This window comes from Girardinichthys multiradiatus, chromosome 12, assembly GCF_021462225.1.
Source record: "Girardinichthys multiradiatus isolate DD_20200921_A chromosome 12, DD_fGirMul_XY1, whole genome shotgun sequence".
Classification (NCBI taxonomy): domain Eukaryota; kingdom Metazoa; phylum Chordata; class Actinopteri; order Cyprinodontiformes; family Goodeidae; genus Girardinichthys; species Girardinichthys multiradiatus.
This window is the reverse complement of record NC_061805.1, coordinates 47,250,727-47,269,656: the sequence shown is the minus strand read 5'-3', so window position 1 is coordinate 47,269,656 and position 18,930 is coordinate 47,250,727. Positions and strand designations below refer to the sequence as shown.

The following is an 18,930-nucleotide window of genomic DNA, read 5'->3' as shown; positions in this document are numbered from 1 at the left end:
CCAGTCTGTAGCTTCAAAGCAACCTTGCAGAGCTTCTTCAGCTTCCTGTGACCATTTTCTCACAGTCCTCTTTATTACAGGTTGCCTCTGAACAAGGGGCTTATATTTCGAGCAGAGAAAAACAAGATTGTGATCTGATTTGCCTAGAGGTGGACAGGGACAAATCAAGTGACAGTCCACATCTTAATTGATGTTGTGAGGGAAATGCTCCTTCGTTTATTACTCTCTTCTGGAGTGACAACTCCAACCTTGAGAACCTAAACGTTTCTTTGTGTTTTGTCGTTTCCAGGGTTGTTGGTGGGTTTGAGACGCTCACAGCTATGGAGAGTGTGGAGTGTGACCCCAAAACAGATAAACCAAAGGTGCAAAATAACTTTTTTATGTCTTATAACTGTCTCTATGTCCAGGGAAAGTTAAAACGTTAGTTTCCAGACCCTTTTCAAGTCTCTACATCCCTGATATTCGAGGCAGCTGAGGGGAACAAGTGGTTTCCACTGTGCCTTGACAGTATTATGACCCTGACATCTTGTAAAGTTCAGGTATAAATACATGAAATGAAGCAGGAACAGATCCCAGGAGCAGTGAAGAACAAGCTGGAAATGACAAATAAAAGCTACATTTGGCAAAACATGTTTTCATCATTAATATCCTGATTTAAATTTGATCTGAAAAAAAAAAAAAAACAGGATAGAAATATCCTTTATTGTCCCTCAGTGGGGAAATTCAGGTGTACCAGCAGCAAAGTGACAGACAGAAGGAAGCATACATATTCACACAAAGGTAAAATATAATCAGAGACTGTACAGTTAATTAAATAGCATGTTCAGATTCAAATAAATGTGCAACTGAGTAGGATAATTAAAAAATGTACAAACTTTGCTTGTTTGTTGTGTAAGAATCTGTGGTTGATGCAGTTTATCGTCAAAGATCTTGAGAAGTTTCCTTAACCTGCAGACGTAACCTTAAAGATTATTAGAAGATAACTGAAATATTTTAGACACTGCCACTTTACCGATTGTATTAATGTGTTTCTGTTTGCAGTCTGAGATCAAGCTCATCAGTACCACTGTGTTTGTGGATCCGTACGAAGAGGCGGACGCTCAGGTTTGACTACAACCATAAACTAAACAGTTTCAAGAACAGATTTATGTGAACGTTAAATATCTTCAGAACTTCTGCTGTTTTCTCTGACCTGTTGGATATCAAATTCTGGGCCAGATGCTGACTGATGTGACCTATTCTTTCCCTATTGGTGTTTGATGTTGACCAGTTTGTTGGCTTCTGTTTCTCTGGAAGTTCTCAGTATGGTTAAGATCAGATCTTTGAACTTCTTTATTACTTTCGCCCTATGACATGGTGCTCCATCAAGATTTGACAGCACCGTGTAGAAATCTTGGCCCACTCTTTACAGATTTTTCTTTCTATTAATTGGATTTAAATCCAGACTTTGACTAGGGCGCTTTTTTAGTGATTAAGAAGTGGATTGCGGTTTGAATAATTGTCCTGCTGCACAACCTTGCAGGGTTTTTCACAGATGATCTTCCAGATGGTATAAATTATCTCTCAAAGTGTCTATTGGAAAGCTGTTTGAAGGTTGGGCAGCATTAAAACAAAAGGATTTTGTTTCCACATAATACAGCTGTAGCCCTCGTTCTGTTTAGTGTTATTTGTTGCCCTTTTGTTAACATCTAGATAACTAAATGAGAAGCTTGCACCAACTGTCCTTTTCAGATTGCAGCTGAGAGAGAAAAGGAGCTGCAGAAACAGGAGGAGGAGAAGCAGCAGGCCAGCATCACCCTGAAGAAGGCCAAGGAGGACCAGGCGCCTAAGACCTTCAAAGAAGGTGTGGGGAAATACATCAACCCGGCCACAGTGTAAGTAAACACACAATGATTTTAATAATACAGGGGGCCATGAATAAGGCCGCACCAGCTGGAAGCCAAAGATCTACACTCCATGTTGGTAGAATTTGGATTACAGTTTTATTTTTATAAGAGGAGAAGAGGAAAAACATTTCACTGCAGCACAAACAGGGTCATGATGTGCAAAACTAACCTTAATGATCCAGAACTTCTCTGAACTAGAAAAGCTTTGGATTGCATTATCTGAAGTTCTTTACCTCCTGAAGGCGTTTTTTAGACCGATATTTGCCTGTACTGCAGCTTGTTTTACTTTGTTACAATTAAACGTATTTTCTCCCCATCAATAAAACTGAAAAAACATGAAAAACAGATACTATATGATTAATTGTATTATAAATGTTACACCAGGCGATGGATGGAAGATATGTATCAAAAACACAGCACTGTCCTTTCAGATGAGCTCCTGGTTACAAGTTTTTAGATCCAACATCCAAAATGTTCTGCTGCAGATGTTGATTTGTCTCCAGGAATAATAACATGTTTTTATGGTGTTGATAATCCTCCTCATCCTCCAGAAAACGTCCAGTTGCTGAAGATGAAAGCGGGCCGTCCACCAGCGGAGCATCGGCCAAGAAGTCCAAAGGAAAGACGAGCTTCGGAGATTTCAGCTCCTGGTAGCTCCCCTGCCTTCAGGTTTCTGTATAAAACAAGTCAGACTTCCTCCTGTTTTGTATTAAGTAGACCCGGGTGTGTTAGTATCTCATGAAAATATCCAGTAAAGCTACTTTTTATGGACTATTGTCCCAGTGTTGTTTTTACATTTTCTCTCAAAGGTCCCGTCCTGATTAGTCAGATGTAATGAGGTCGGTTTGGAAAATTAAACCCTTCAGAATAAAATTATTACTTTCATGTTACCCATGTGAAACGTGATTTTTCCTTCACAGCCAACTAACGCCTAACGCTTCTTGTAAAGCGGTAAGAATGCAATCATAAAAAGTGGTAGTCTCACTGTTGGACCAGATTCGAATGCCGGCCTTTATCTCCAACGGTGGTAGAATATTCCATGCGACTGCTTTTTGTTTCAGGAAGGAAGCTTTGAAGCATTTCAGGGTTGTTTATGAAGCTCCCTGTTTATATTTTCTTGTTCACAGACAGAACCTGTCTGGTTCTGCTGCAGCAACTGTTATTTTTTTCCTGGAAAGCACATTCCTCTGCACACAGTAGAAATATTTCCAAACCAAACCTGACTTCCTGACTCTGGCTGGGATCATTGCCCTGTACATCCTCCATACAGCCTGCAGTATCTATGAAAACACCCAAGTGTCTCATAACACCTAATTTATTGGGTGCTTGGTTATGGACCTAAATGCTGCTCCATTCCAGTCTCATTATTTAGCAGTTGTTCCTTCACCTGAATGAACACGTCCTTCAGTGTCAGTGGCAAGCATGGGAAGCTCAAGACGCCTCTGAAGCTGAACTTCCTGACCACCACACCACGTTGATCCTTTTCACACGTGGGTTGCCGACACAGCTGTCGCCTGGTCGTAAAGTTTGTTGTTCCTGCTGTCCTAACGGCAGCATGCCTCCGAGACACCACACTCACAACCTGAACGAATAGTTGAGCTTCTTGTAGGTGTTGGATGGTTAAACTGAGACAGAGAACCATTGTTTTAAACTGCAAGTGGTTCACATAATGTTCCTGATAAACTACAGGCGATGGACGTCTAAACTGAGGTGCCCTTTTAAAAAAAAAAAACAGCTGGGTACTTATTTGTTTTAGGATTTTCTCTTCAGAAACCGAACAAACCTGGATCCATCCAGCCCCCAGCATCATCCTTGCTCTAAATTACAACAATCATCTGTCTGTTCACTTTCACTTCACACAGAGCAGCCCTCCATTTCCCTCCACGGCGCGACCATTTCGCAGCATTCGCTCTGTAAAGTAGAGATCAACTGTAGCTTTTAGGAACGAGGAAATGAATCAGTCATCCTGGAAAAGGAGGTGATCCATCCGTGACTCCCAACACTCCCTTCCTCTCTGCACCACTGCAGGGCCACGAGGTTCATCTGAGCTGGATGGCTTTTTAATCTGAAATATTCATGACGTTTCAAAGTGAAGACACAGATGCCAAAGTTCGCCCCATTTAGGTGCTTCTACAGATGTTTGTTTTTAACTCAATGGCCTTCAAGAGGAGGCTGTTTAGAGTACTGACAAGAGGAGTGATTTAATGGGATTTTTTTGCCTCTAGATTTCATCTGGTGACTCAGTGTAGAAGAAAGTTTGATTTTTGTACCTTGTGAACCATTTGTGTTGATTTGTCTATTTGTTTTGGATCATTAGTGGGCTGTATCCGTGGTGAAACGGCCCAGTCAAAGTCCAGACCTATATCCTATTGAGGGTCTGAGGTGAGACTTGAAAATTGCTGTTCAAAGACGCGGTCCTTCCGATCTGACTGAGCTTGAAAGGAAGAATGGGCAAACATTTTGAGGCTCTAGGTGTCCAAAGATGGCAGAGGCATATCCAAAAAGACCTGCAGATTCAACTGCAGTCAAAGGCAGATCTAAAAAATATTCTGAATTTAAATGGATGCCACACCTTTTAGATTTATTGTCCTTGTATCATTTTTTTAGACAATTATACACTATTTTGTGTTGGTGTACACTATAAACTCCCACCAAAATACATGGAATCTTGTGATTATAACATGGAAAATGTGTCAAAAAAGTACTTTTGCAACACACAGTAAGAATAGTGATGAGGTTGTGAAAAGGCCTAATTAGGATGGCCCAGACTGGAGGGACACATCTGATAAATGTTATGTGCACTATGAGGCTCCATCACAAGCATAAAATAATCGCTGACATGTTTCTCATACAAACATGTTTGGAGGCGTTCACTTCTGAGCTTTCAGTTGCTAAAATAAGGATTTTTATGAACTCTACATTGATTTACACAAAAAAATGCCTGAGTTAGAAGCAAACAAACAGTAGAAGCTTTTTTCCTTCATTGTTTCTCAGTAGCAACATTTCAGTCGGTTCTTTGTGCACAAAAGAGACTAATGAGGTAATTTTAATGGTTTCCTGCGACAACATTAAAGGGTTTGAAGTGAACAGAGCTGCTCCTCAAATGATTTTTCAATTTTGGGTTTGGGAGGAAAGGCTGCAGGGAATCCCTTCATCCAATGAAATTATCTGTAACCAGCTACAGTAAGCAATTATACGTATACGTTTTTTACTTATGTCATGTAAGAAAATACAAATAAATTACTTAAAAATTCACACAATGTTATTTTCTGGATTTTTGTTTTAGATTCTGTCACAGTTGAAGAGTACCTATGATAAAAATTAAAGACTTCTACATGCTTTGAAAGTGGAAAAACCTGCAAAATCATCAGTGTATCAAATACTTGTTCCCACTACTGTATGTACCTTTTCTTCTAACTGCATAAGGCACTGAACCCTCTCAGATCCTGCTGACGTCCTCCCACATTAAGTTGATGCATCAACAGAAGATCTCTGATGCTCTGTTTTAACATCTCCATTTCAGTCTCAGCCTCCCAATGACATCACTCACCACCTCTCCCATTGGACTGAGGTTCCACCACTGTGACACACTGACCAATAGCCGGCTGCTGGTTTCCGGCTGAGGAGAAGTGTGTTGGTGTAGAGCAGTCGCTATGGTGACAGTGGATGCTGAGCGCCGCTGCCACGACTGTGTGGGCTGAGTCTGAATGGGGGAATGACATCACACGGGGAGACAGGAGAAAAACAACATCTCCTCCAGTTCCTGTGTCCGTTTGTCTGCCTGTTATCATAACAACAAATGGTGCTTAGAGGCAGATGCCCAATGAAGCATGTTTGGGTTTTTTTGTTCCTCAGCCTGGAAAGGAAAAAAACAACAGCAAACCCAAATAGTTAGTTAAAATTAAAAACACATATATCTATAAATAAATGAAAAGGCTACAAATTAGGTTAAAAAAAAACCTAATATGAATAAATATAAATTTAGTAATAAGAAAAACAAAGCAAAAACAAAATAAATTCTCAAAATGTAATATAAATGGTAATTTTTGTAGAAGTCATATCTATAATATAAACAAAAAGGAGAAACATGTTAAAACCTTTTTAATTCCACAAAGATATTGTAAACATTTTTGAGTACTTCCTATAATAAGACTCAACACATCATGACAGTGACTACGAGTGTGGTCATGCATAAAAAAACTATATTTCAGTGCTTTACAAACACATTAATTATCAGGGGTTAAAAAGGAACCCTGAAGATTTGCATGTTAAAAAGCAAACATGAGCCCAGTTAAGCGCTTATGTCGGTAGTGCCTCAGTCTTCCAGTACAAACCAGCACTCTGGTGGTAATAAGCGCTGTGCTATGGATGTTTGGATGCTCTCCCTCACTGAATGTCTCTCTGACCCTCTCTGACTCTGGTTGTGACTCACCGCTCTGGGCACGGGGGCCGGTCCCTCCCTCAGATGACATCAGTCGTCTGGAAATAGCAGCGGCATTAAAGCCTCCAGTTATGGGAGCCTGCTGGGAGGCCTGCAACCCCGGGCGGCCAGTTCAAGCTAAGGGGGCGGCAGGGAGGGAGGGAGGTGAGAAAAGGTGGACGTGATAATTAAATGAGAGCAACAAGTCAAAGCCTACTCTATGGCAGCTAATGTGTCAAAACACCCTGTGAGTATACCAAATTATTTCCAAACTGGACAATTTGTTTATTTACATCCATCAAGGAATGGGTGTAATTTTAAAAAGACTGTAATCAGCTTTTTTTTTTTTTTTTTTTACTTTTTCCCGAGTTATGTTTGGGTTTGCAGCTCTGAACACTGAACCTGGGCTTCAGTGCTTAATACAATGGCCACCCAAGAAGAAAGTAGTGACAGCAAAATCTCCAGCTCAAAAGTAAGTTCATGCAGTGATTTGTCCAGTGAGGAAGAGGGAGTGAGCAGTAATGTTTTCTGTAGCAAACCAACACCCCACCCAGAGATTTTAAAACAATCCGTGGAGAGCCCAGCGTACCTGTCATTTAAACAGTGACAATGTTACTCAGCAGTGCATCAGTGTTCCCATTTCACCCATCAACCCTGTCACTAGCATACACTGTTTAATGTAAAACACAGTGGCTGTGAAGGGAAGCAGCTGAAAATCTCACTTTTCTACACATATATCCTAAGTTTTCCTTTTACATATAATGTTGTACATGTATCAATCAATCAATCAATCTTATTTCAAAAAAAGACTAAATAAAGACAAGTGTAACTCAAGGTACTTGGCAATTGAGGTTAAACACTAACAGACCAACACGAGAAACATACTACAGATGATAAATTTCAACAAACAAGCACAAAAAAGATGAAATACATAATTAAATCGAATTGTTTTACAGGATGAGGAATTAAGAGAACACAATCATGTAGTTTAGTGAGGAAACACTGAAGATAAACGTAACAAATATTTTAAAACAGAAATTTTAAACAAATATAAAGATCAATAAAAACTGATAAATGATATATTATTTGAGGACATTATTAAAAAATGATGTGAACGGTTGCCACATGTCCATCACATTTGACAGATTTCCCAACATGTAAAATGCATCAGAAACATGTGGAATGTTTTCATGTGAATCACTTGTGAAAAATTCACAACCTGTTTTTCCCTCTATTTCTCATTTGCAATAATACATGTTTCTGGTGCTTTTTTTGTCATATGTTAGATTGTTTTTATTTTTCTGGGTTAGATCACGCTGTTTCAATTAAAGACAAATATATTTTATCTCTAGGTGTTCGAAGGGTTGTTGCAAACATTGTATGAAATGAGGCCAGTTTGTATGTAGGCCCTCATCAGTTTCTCAGTTTACCCCACACTCTTCATGCTTCCCTCACACCCCAACACTTATCCCTATCTGCCTTCTTCCTGCCTCACGCTGTGAAGCTGTCTGTGTTAATAGAGTGCAAACTAAAGACAGCACGGCCTCTCCGGATACCTGAGCACAGTCACCACCACCATACTAGCTGAGAGACCCTTGTCCTGAGTAGCATCATCACAGGAGTAGGTCAGCAAGACTGTTAGAATAACTGCTTCCTATCTATAGCAGCCATCACAACACCAGAAACCAACCTATGCTCTATAACTGCACACGGACCCTCCCTCACAAAGCAAAGGTTCGATTTCATCCACACTGGACCTGGCACACTAAAATATGCATGTGGTCAAAGTAAAAGATATCCACTCAGACATCTGTAGCCTTTATGAACCTTTATCAGTTTTAAGCATGAAATCTGTCTTTGCAGGCTAAAGTTTAAATAGTTATATTACAAACCCAATTCTAATGAAGGTGGGACGTTGTCAGTCAGTCATTTTCTACTGCTTCTTCCATAGTGGGCCGCAGGGAAGCTAGTGCTTATCCCCAGCAGCCTATGGGCAAGAGGCAGGGTACACCCTGGATAGGTCGCCAGTCCATCGCAGGGCAACACAGACACACCCTTTACAAACCACCATGAACCACTCATTCACACCTAAGGGCAACTTAGAGAAACCAATTAACCTAGCAGTCATGTTTTTGGACTGTGGGAGGAAGCCAGAGTACCCAGAGAGAACACATGCACAGGGAGAACATGCAAACTCCATGCAAAAAACACCCATCCAGGAGTCGAACCCAGGACCTTCTTGCTGCAAGGCAACAGTGCTACCCAACTGCACCACCATGCATCCCAGTTGGGATGATGTGTAAAACATAAATAAAAACCAAATACAATGAATTGCAAATCCTGTTCAACCTACTGGCAATTTGAATTAAGGTTCAAACTGATAAACTTGTCATTTTTTGTGAATATTCACTTATTTTGATTTTAAACAACTGCAACACATTCCAACAAAGTTGGAACAGGGGCATGTTTACCAGTGTGTCACATCACCTTTCTTTTTAACAACACCCAATAAGCGTTTGGGGACCGAGGACACTAATTGTTCAAGCATTCTAGGTGAAATTCTTTCCCATTCTTGCTTGATGTACAACCTTTACTGCTTAGCAGTCTATGTTGTTTTTTTTGTTCATAATTTGCCACACATTTTCAATGGGAGATAGGTGTGCACTGCAGGCAGGCCAGGCTAGTACTTGCACTCTTTTTCTACAAAGCCACACTGTTGTAACACGTCCAGAATGTGGCTTGGCATTGTCTTGCAGAAATAAGCAGGGAAATCACTGAAAAAGATGTTTCTAGGATGGCAGCATATCTTGCTCCAAAACCTGTATGTACCTTTCAGCATTAATGGTGAATTCACAGATGTGCAAATTACTCATGCCATGGGCACTAACACACCCCCGTACAATCACAGATGCTGCCTTTCGAACTTTGTGCTAATAACAATCCAGATAGTCCTTTCACTCTTTGGCCTGTAGGATAAGATGTCCATGATTTCCAAAAACAATTTGAGAGATAGCTCTTGATTTACAGGTCGGTCTACATTCCCACCCTCACCTATCTGCGTGATCTTAGGGTCATGACCTAAAGAACGAGATCCCAGACACAAGCGGCTGAAATGAGCTTCTTCCCTAAGGTGGCCGGGCACTGCCTTAGAGATAGGGAGAGGAGTTCAGCCATATGTGAGGAGCTCGGAGTAGAGCTCCTGCTCCTCCACGTCGAGAGAAGTCAGTTGAGGTGGTGTGGGCATCTGTATGGGATGCCTCCTGTTCACCTCCCTGGGGAGGTGTTCCAGGTACGTTCCACTGGGAGGAGGCCCACGAGACGGCCCAGGACACGCTGGAGGGACTATATCTCTCGGCTAGCCTGGGAACGCCTTGGGCTTTCCCCAGAGGAGCTAGAGGAGGTGTCTGGGGAGAGGGAAGTTTGGGTGTCTCTGCTTAGTCTGCTGCCCTGTGACCCGGTCCCAGATAATCAGAAGATGATGAGTATGAGAATTTGAAATGTGGACTCAACAGACCACAGCACACTTTTTCACTTTGCGTCAGTCCATCTTAGATGAGCTCGAGCCTAGAGAAGCCGGTGGCGTTTCTGGGTGTTGTTGATATATGACTTTGGCTTTGCACTGTAGAGTTTAACTTGCACTTGTAGATGTAGGGTCGGAACATACGACAGACCAGAAATCGTAACAGACCAGAGGAATGCCTGGAGTACTACAGACGAAGCCTCAATCTGTCTCTTTATCTCCTGCTAACATTTTACTCAAGAAACCAAGAAAAGTTCTCCACCTGAGGACTTGCTAAAAAACAGTAACAGTAGGGAATGATTAAAAAGCTGCTTTTAGCATAGTGTCTGCCTAAATTTCATCTACCAGAGAGCCCGTCGAGGTAGGAATGTGAGAGTGGAATTATGGGACTTCATCACATCCATGTGAAAATGTTGCAGTTTAAACAAAAAAGGCAAGGAGCGTGAGATAAACTGGAAACTGGCAGACTGTTTTTGTACTTGAAGTAAAGCCAGCCACCTCAAGGACATCAAAACATGAGGCTGTGTGGGCAACAGCGTCACAAGAAAGATGGATAAGAGAAAGCTTTGCAGAGAACATTTATCTGGGAATGCACTACCATAGCAACTCCAGGCTGTACAACCAATGTACAACCTGTAGTTTTAACAAATGCTTCATGACAAACCAGCTGTGGCACACAGGTAGAGTATACGTCCAGCAAAGTAATTTAATTTTCTTAATTATGTGTGCGCTTTGGGTTTATCTAAACATAGATATCTATATCTTAAAAAATGTTTCTTTTATAATCCAATGTAATCAGTCAGTCATTTTCTACCGCTTATTCCATAGTAGGTCGCGGGGGAGCCGGTGCCTATCTCCAGCAGTCTATGGGCGAGAGGCAGGGTACACCCTGGACAGGTTGCCAGTCCATCGCAGGGCAACACACAAACAACCATGCACACACTTATTCATACACCTAAGGGCAATTTAGAGTGACCAATTAACCTAACAGGCATGTCTTTGGACTGTGGGAGGAAGCCGGAGTACCTGGTGAGAACCCACGCATGCATGGGGAGAACATGGAAACTTCATGCAGAAAGACCCCTGGTTGGGAATCGAACCCAGGACCTTCTTGCTGCAAGGCAACAGTGCACCAACTGCTCCACCGTGCAGCCCCCCAATGTAATAAATGTAATCATAATTAACAGAAATAAGGGCTTTCAAACACCTGTCTGTATGTAAGTTATCTAAATAATGTGTTTTGAGGAACTGAAATCAATTAACTTTACTGTAATTCTCATACTTATTTCTATATTTTCATGTCAACAAGGTTTTATTGGAAACGTTACTCCTGGCTGGCATCTGCTGTTTGGACATTGAAAACATTAATAACTTGACCACCTTAACATGCTTTTACTTTATAAAACCCTTTGGGCTGCATTAAACAAGTGACCCTAAATATATTACAGGCAGAGAGAGCCTGCAGGCATGGTGGTTAAATAATTAACACTGCAATCCAGGCAGTTCTTCGCTATATGCACATTGTGTACAATAATAACGAGATAAAGATAAATTCACACTATATTGTACAGCCATATTATTAAAAACACCAAATGAGCATGACAGACAATTAATGAACTAACTTCATAACTTAAAGTCTAACACAGCTTGCAAGTCTTTATAATTTGATTATTTTTACATTAAGACAGAAATGTAAACAAAATATGCATGTTTTCTTTTTAATGCTACTTGCTTACATTTTCTGTGAATGAATTCTCATTAGGCATCTGTATTCCACATACAGACAAAGATCAGTGCTCCTCAGAAACAAAGCAACATCAGAGCAGGTCCAAGGTGAAAGCAAGTCATCACTTTAGACTCCCATTGATATTATTTCAATAAATATATGAAGATATAGCATTGTTCTTATGTTTGGTCTATTCTTAGGCAAACATGTGAAAGTTAATTTTCCCAAAGCACTCATTTGTGTTTTGTGGATCTTCCTTACACAATTCTGGTCTACCTGCTGCCTTTGACTATGGAGACGTTTATGTAATGATGGAAGATGAGGTCAGTCAAATGAGGAAGGAGAAAAAAAACAGGATTTTGAAATCACTTTATCTAAGAGGACGTATTTTCAGTTTCAGGCTGTGTTTCATTTTCAGCTCTTCCACATTCAGAATGAAACACCAGCAAGTTAAATCTACAACATAGGTGGAATAAAATTGTAAGACTGTATAAATGTCAACGTGATTTAATAGGAAATGTTTAAAAAGGTAACATGAAGGAACAAACAGATGAGACAAAAGGGATTGTTAGAAAAAAGTGACAGATCCATCTTTAGCTCATCAACTCGTTGCGGTAAAACTAGCATTTCAATTTAAACAGGTTGTGGAAAGCCAGACTTTTTCTAACTAAAATAACTTTTTGATACTTCCCATGGATTTTTTACAATACCAGCTTAAACTTTATGATTTTTCCCCCAATTTTTCACCTTAATGATATTCTTAGTGTGATTATATTTCAGTTTGAAATACTTTGAAACCACCAGATTGAAAAATACTTTTATTCACATAATTGTAATGACATACAAAGTCTATGTATCAAAACATAGGCATTTTTGTCTACTTTCCCTAAGTGTGTCTCTCACTGCTATATCACATATACTTCTCTCTTAAATCACCCCAGAGTGGAGTGAACACACCCAAACTCTTCTTCTGGAAGGATGATCCAGTGCCATGGAAAACAACTGACCTCTAGGATAGATAGATCTCTCTGTCTTTCCTTCTTTGTCACGCTTAAATGTTTTCGATTAATAATCAGTCATCATCAGAAAAAGATTTGTTACAGGAAAGTAGCGATCCAAACCGACCGTGAAAATATGACTGCCCCCCTCATAAGCTGGTAATTAACAATGGGGCATGAATAAGGTAACCATGTTTTTTTTTTTTTTTTTTTCATTTTCATCACCCACACAAACACCTGATTACTGCCTGATCGGTAGAGTCAATGGGTCATTTAAAATAGAACCTGTCAGACAACATGAATTATCTCAAAAAGCACTTTAACTCTTATCTAGATAGAAATTCAGAAACAAGAGAAGCAAAGTCTCTGACATCTATTATTCTACAAGGTTTACAAAGCCATTTCTAAAGCTTTGGGACTTCCACAAAAGACCTAAAGGTCTGTCTCACGTTTGCCAAAGAAAAAGCCTCTTGATGATTTCCATCAGTGACAAAAGAAAAACAAAATAAGGAAGAAATACTTTTCCAGGGCACTATATAGTCATATTGAATAAATTAGAATATGCTTTAGGATGAGGTTTGTTTGCCAGATTAAAAGTACCTTTTTAAAATACCAACCTTTGAGTAGGTATTAAACATACATATCATCAAGCTCACATTTCTGTTAATTTAAAAAAAATTATTTTCTAATCTGAAGTCATATTTTTATTAGCTGTAAGCGGAAAATATACAACAGAAAAGCTTGAAAACTTTAGTGTGTAATTATCTACATAATGTGCTTCACTTAGAGTACTGAGTTACTGAAATAAATGAACTTTTCTATAATATTCAAATTAATTGAATGCTTCTGTAGGCAATCTGGGCCAGGAACTCCTTAATAACCAGAAGATAATGGATTGATGGATAAGATCTTCAAGGCAAAAGTTTTTTACAAATTCAAATATGACAGTACTGAATTCCAGTGTTGCACAATCCAGATCATGCTGGAAGACAATGAAGGAAACCCCACTGAAAGTCCAGTTTAATGCCATTGAAAATTTATTGTGATATCTGATAGTTTACATTAGAGTGAAAACAGACATGTGAATTGGCTTCACCAAGACAGAATGCAAAGCAATGTAGTCAAATAAAAGCATTTAATATTTGTCTTCAAATTTAGAGGAAAAAAATAAAAATAAAACAGGCACGACATAAAGCCTTTATAAATACAACATGCTGTAGACCTTAAACTGCGGTTTTAACAGTCCTAAGAAAAGATCCTGTGCAGTCTTTTCCCCCAGCATACGTATCCCGCCTTTAGATCGACATCCTTTCAGGTGACAGAGCTCAAAAAGCAAGCAGCCAGCGTCATAGAAAAACAGAAAAACAACGAAAAGTAAACAGTTTTCAGCAGCAAATACCTACAACTTTCATCCTTTGATGCTGTTAAGCTAAACATTCTGCAGGAAGGCGACGCCATAAACGACACGCTTTCTAGCCTTTAAATTTGGTATAGAAGTTGAATCTCCTGGAGCCGATTGCCTTCGTTCCTGACGTGCTCAACAGAACCTGGTTCTTATTTGGTACTCATTGGTGACACTGGCCACTGCTTTTTGTTGGTTCAACTCATCGAAGGGAGAGTTTAGAAGCTCTTCGGTAAGACGGACCACTGCTGGCGGCATCCCGGAGGACCCTTCGGACAAGCTGGCTGCGAGTAACGGGAGGAAGAAAATCATACTTGTGTTCAGTAACAATTTTAGCTCTCATGGATAGTGGGAGGAAGCAAATCAGCTTCCAAATTGAACAAACAGTTGTGTTAATCAGATCAGACAATATTTTAAGATATAAGTCTTATAAGAGTGTGTTGGCTGTTACATTTCTAAGGTAGCCCGCTTTAATGGTGCATTCAAGTTCTTGAACCCTACACAAACTCTCGGGGCTTCCCAATGTCAAACCTATTTTTTATCTCATGAAGACAATACGTTCATAGCATAAATGTAAATATGAACATATACAGATCCCTATATGGCTAATGTTCACCTTGTAACAGCCGCCAAACAGACAGGAAGGTCAGAATATTATATTAAATGTTGTTTCTGGGACAAAGAATGGACCTGACAGCTCGAATAAACTAGGGCACATGATATTGTAAAAACTCAATTCAGCGAAGACCGCTTGAATGCACCATAAAGGAGGAGGCTAACTTAATGCTAAAACTGTTTATGTGAAACCTTTGGAGTGAATTTCTGGATCCCAGAGACTAAATTGTGCAGAGTCAAACAACTGGCTGAAGAAAATGTTTTGCGAATGGAAGTAAAACGTAGGCTGCGTTTCAAAGCGTCTTTAAAACAGGAAACGGCGAGGCTGTAGTTACAGAGATAAACACCATCGACCCAACACATCACATTGAATAGAACACAGAAGTAACAGGTCATTTCATGAAATACAATCAGATAACCACAGCCAGCGTTGCTGCGAAGGACCTCCACTGGAGACACTAACTGTGGTGGTGAAAGGGTCTCGATTAAGGCTTTCCCTGCGACACAGTGGGAGATTCCAGCTCGCCCTCGACGTCTACACGGCTCAACAGAGACCTAAACACCAGCCATCTAAACGGACTCTCATCACACAAGCTAAACAAACAAGCTAACAGGAAAAAAAAATCAAAACCAACAAAAGGGGATAAATCACTTCCAAAAAAACTAAACCGGCTCTTGACCTCAGATCAGCGGGAGCAGCAGTGAAACCAGAGCTGCAAAAAAAATACAGATAAAAGAGGAACAGAAAGAGAGGAGGAAAAAACTGAAGAGAAAGTAAACATTCACTTTCATGTGCAGCCATGCACGTGGGCTGTAACACATGCAAGTATGCGTGCGCACACACACACACTCACACACACACACACACTCTCTCTCACACACACACACACACACTCTCACACACACGCACAATATCAGACAGCGGTACAGTGAACAAAAGTGCTTCAAGTTGGGGAAGTAAAAGAACTAACCCAGTAGAAATACGTATAAAACCTTAAATACGTTACTTTATGTACAAAAACTATCACGGGCCAATTTCTCAGCTGTCTCTGTATTTAACTTTTCAAGTAGGTATCATTGCTATCTATTAAGGGTTTGCATTGTCAACGTTGTTTTTTTTTTTTTTTTAATAAAAGGTCGGTGTGATCTGACTGACCTTGCCGGCAAAGTAATCAATCACTGCTGATTTTTTAAAACTGCCATCCTTCAAACCAACAGCTCTAAGCGGGTACGAAGAAAAAAGAAAATCCATGGCATCTGACAAATCTACAGCCTTTTTCTCTAGGTTTACTCTGAGAAATAATATACTCAATATCCATTCATTTGTGCACCTCTGTTATTGTAGAAAATATATATTGACAAAAAAAGGGCAGAGTTGTCTGAGGATTTTGAGGGCCGCATTGAATCAGAACAAGGGAAGACACATTGGTTCACATGAAGGTTTTCCAAGTTATGCACTGCACAACAGAAAAAAAGGGTGGGTGGGGGCTGTTCATGTTTTGAAGAGGCACGAAATTCATTCGGTTTAGTGGCAAAAAAACCAAAAACAAGATGGTTCACACGTCTGGATGAGAGAGAGAGTTTCTCTGAATAGCAGCAAGGAATCTGAGACGACTTTGTACTCAAGATGGGTCCAAAAATTGGGAGGAAAAAGACAGAATCTGGACAGAATCTGAAGATAAAAATTAACGCAAAACCCAATAAAAGTTTTATGTCTGTGAAAAAAGCAAAAAAAAAAAAAAAAGAAAAATCTTTTTGCCTCCAAACCGAGACGAAGCACAGGCCTCAACAACGTGCAAAGGATGTAGCATCATTCAAGTATGCCACTGTGTAATGCGTCACCACACACACACACTATGCATATACACACACAGTCATATGTATATACACATATGTGCGAGACAGCAAATATATATATATATATATATATATATATATATATATATATATATATATATCAAAACCATGTTCCAATTAATTTCTACGAACAATATCATAGTATGTGTATTTATGTTAATATGTAGCAGTGACTTTCATTGTTTCATTACTAGACAATGGGATAATACAGTGTGGACAGCTTCCCCACTCTAAAATGATTTCTGCTCCTTTTTCATGTCTCTTTCATTCATGGTGCTGCTGCAAAATGGGACCAGCCACAATCGCAATTAGCCATATACTACAAATATTTATATATCTATATATTCATATATATGAATGTATATATATTTTTTATACCTTTTAATGTCAAACCAAATACCTGGTGCTGCTTTCGATGCTTTTTGGGTGCTGAAAAGTACCAGAAAGGGAGAATTAAAGAAAGTCCACACGAGAGATAAAAAACATAAGAAAATGTCAGGTATAAAATCCAACATTACTGGAATCCCACAAAAAAAAAAAGAAACAAAAGCTGCTACATGTTTGTAACTACAATAAACTCCCTTTGCCCGTTTCTTCTCAACCCATCCCTGATTGCTCATTTGGACAATAGCGCAAAGAAAGAAGAAAAAAAAAAAGCACACTCCAAAAACAACAAATAAACCAAAACAAAACTCATGGAAATAAAATGCTAACCAGTAACATCTATCTGCCATCAAATCAAAGCTTCACCAATTCTGAAAGTTAAAACTGTGGCAAATAAAATAATAATAAAGTCATCAACGATGAGCGCAACAAAGAAAACAACAAGATGTCTTTTTTAGTGAAGTCTCTCCGTTCACACAGCGGTCGCCACATCACCACAATCACTTGTAAGCGTGTTTCGGTTGGGCCAAGGCGAGGTGCAGGGGATGGGCGGCGACGGCGGTGAAGGAACCCAAACGCTCAGCAGCGGCGACGGAGAGCACACAATCTTCAAGGTGGTGTGGGGTTTTTAACTCCACTTCCTAATGCATTCGTTCTGTCTGGTTTCACGATGAGCAGGTAGGTGTGTGCACGTGACAGAGGCCAGCGAGTGGAGGTCTTTTCTTTTAAAGGGAAGAAGGTGCGAGTGGATTCAGGGAGAAATGGGAAGGGAAGGGGGTCAATGGTTGTCACACCACTCAGTTCAATAAAGAGCATTCCAAGGTCAGGAAAACAGATTTAAATAGATAGGACGTGGCATCGGTGTCACTCCCATCCGTTGTCCTTGATCATGTGAGCCAGCTCGATGATGAACTTTCCCTCTTTGTATTTTTGACTGCTCTCAAACGCATGTTCCTGTGAAAGACAAGCCAAAAAAAACAGAGACGTCAGTTACTGAAGCCCATATTATTAAAGGATCTCAGAACCCAATCACTGGACTGATACATTTAAATCAACAAAAAAAAAGGTACATTTCATGCAATGTTTTGTCTATTATCAAAGCTTATGGTTCAACATGTGGGGCTGATTTATAGAAAACATATAACAAAAATAAGTAGCCCAAAAAATGCTCTACTTTGGATATAATGTGGCACACAGACAAAACCGGATGAGTTGTCAGTGGACTCCTATAGTAATTTTAATGGATGAAGACTTCCCGGCTCAGTTATGGTTGAGGTGCAAACACACCCTCCATTTCTGCTACTTGTATGACCTCTTCTCTTTTCCAATGGTTATAATCAGTCTGACAGAGGGAGGTATCCCAATCCTTGTAGTTTTTAGTATAACAATGACCATCAGTGGGACCCTTTGTGAGGTGCCTTGAGACGACATTGTTGTAAATAAGCGCCGTTTAACTAAATAATCTGAACTGAAACTATCTCTGTAGTTATACTGCTATAGGCTTAGGCTGCTGGAGGACATAATGACCACTTTCACCCTCTTTGCTACATTCTCACACTACTCTCCAATTTTGCATTGTTTGCTGTTATTTCAGTTTTTAACCTTGTTCTCTCTTTTCTCTTCCTAGAAGCTACACCTGGCCTGACTCTGAGTCTGCCTGTGACACCTTCCTGGAGAGGGGAATTGTCCGAGCTTCTGCTGGCAACAACTTAATGCTCACCTTCTACCGATGACCCACATAGCCCTGTCTTTTAGTGTTTAACCCTTTCTCTCTCCTAGATATGGAAATTGACTGAGCTTTTACTGTAACTAATTATATGTGCTATCTTTCAGACTCTAACCTTGAAAACTGGCTCAGAGTTTATCTGTTCCTTCTTTCTAGGTGAAACGACTAAAGGAGCTACATCCATTAACATTTACTTTTCCTTCCCATAGAAAGTACTTCTGGATCAGTGCTTCTTTCTTTCTCTTTGTGTCTCTGCTCTGTTCTCTCAAACCCCCAGTCGGTCGTGACAGATGGCCGCTCACACTGAGCCTGGTTCTGCTGGAGGTTTCTTCCTGTTAAAAGGGAGTTTTTCCTCTCCACTGTTGCTACATGCATGCTCAGTATGAGGGATTGCTG

General features: G+C 40.0%; 2 protein-coding genes and 1 long non-coding RNA gene across 5 annotated transcripts in view; 1 reads left to right on the top strand and 2 right to left on the bottom strand.

The window, feature by feature from the left end:
- The window catches only part of ppil2 (peptidylprolyl isomerase (cyclophilin)-like 2), a 51,693-nt gene extending 49,035 nt beyond the window's left edge, over nt 1-2,658 (top strand). Inside the window, exons 17-20 of the mRNA XM_047381914.1 lie at nt 290-362; nt 1,042-1,104; nt 1,732-1,874; nt 2,438-2,658. Of these exons, the coding sequence (XP_047237870.1) occupies nt 290-362; nt 1,042-1,104; nt 1,732-1,874; nt 2,438-2,540 (382 nt within the window). The 3' untranslated portion in view covers nt 2,541-2,658. The remainder of the gene's footprint in view (nt 1-289; nt 363-1,041; nt 1,105-1,731; nt 1,875-2,437) is intronic.
- LOC124878110 lies at nt 2,604-7,031 on the bottom strand. Its single transcript, XR_007040660.1, has 2 exons — nt 6,319-7,031; nt 2,604-5,742 (listed from the first exon to the last, which is right to left on the bottom strand). It is a non-coding gene; the product is annotated as an uncharacterized LOC124878110 (long non-coding RNA).
- Nucleotides 7,032-13,564: 6,533 nt separating this feature from the next.
- Nucleotides 13,565-18,930, bottom strand: part of LOC124877758 (protein yippee-like 1) — a 41,567-nt gene continuing 36,201 nt past the window's right edge. For all 3 annotated transcript variants that reach the window (XM_047381236.1, XM_047381233.1, XM_047381232.1), the window contains exon 5: nt 13,565-17,762. In XM_047381236.1, coding sequence (XP_047237192.1) covers nt 17,673-17,762 — 90 coding nt within the window. In that variant the 3' untranslated portion in view covers nt 13,565-17,672. The remainder of the gene's footprint in view (nt 17,763-18,930) is intronic.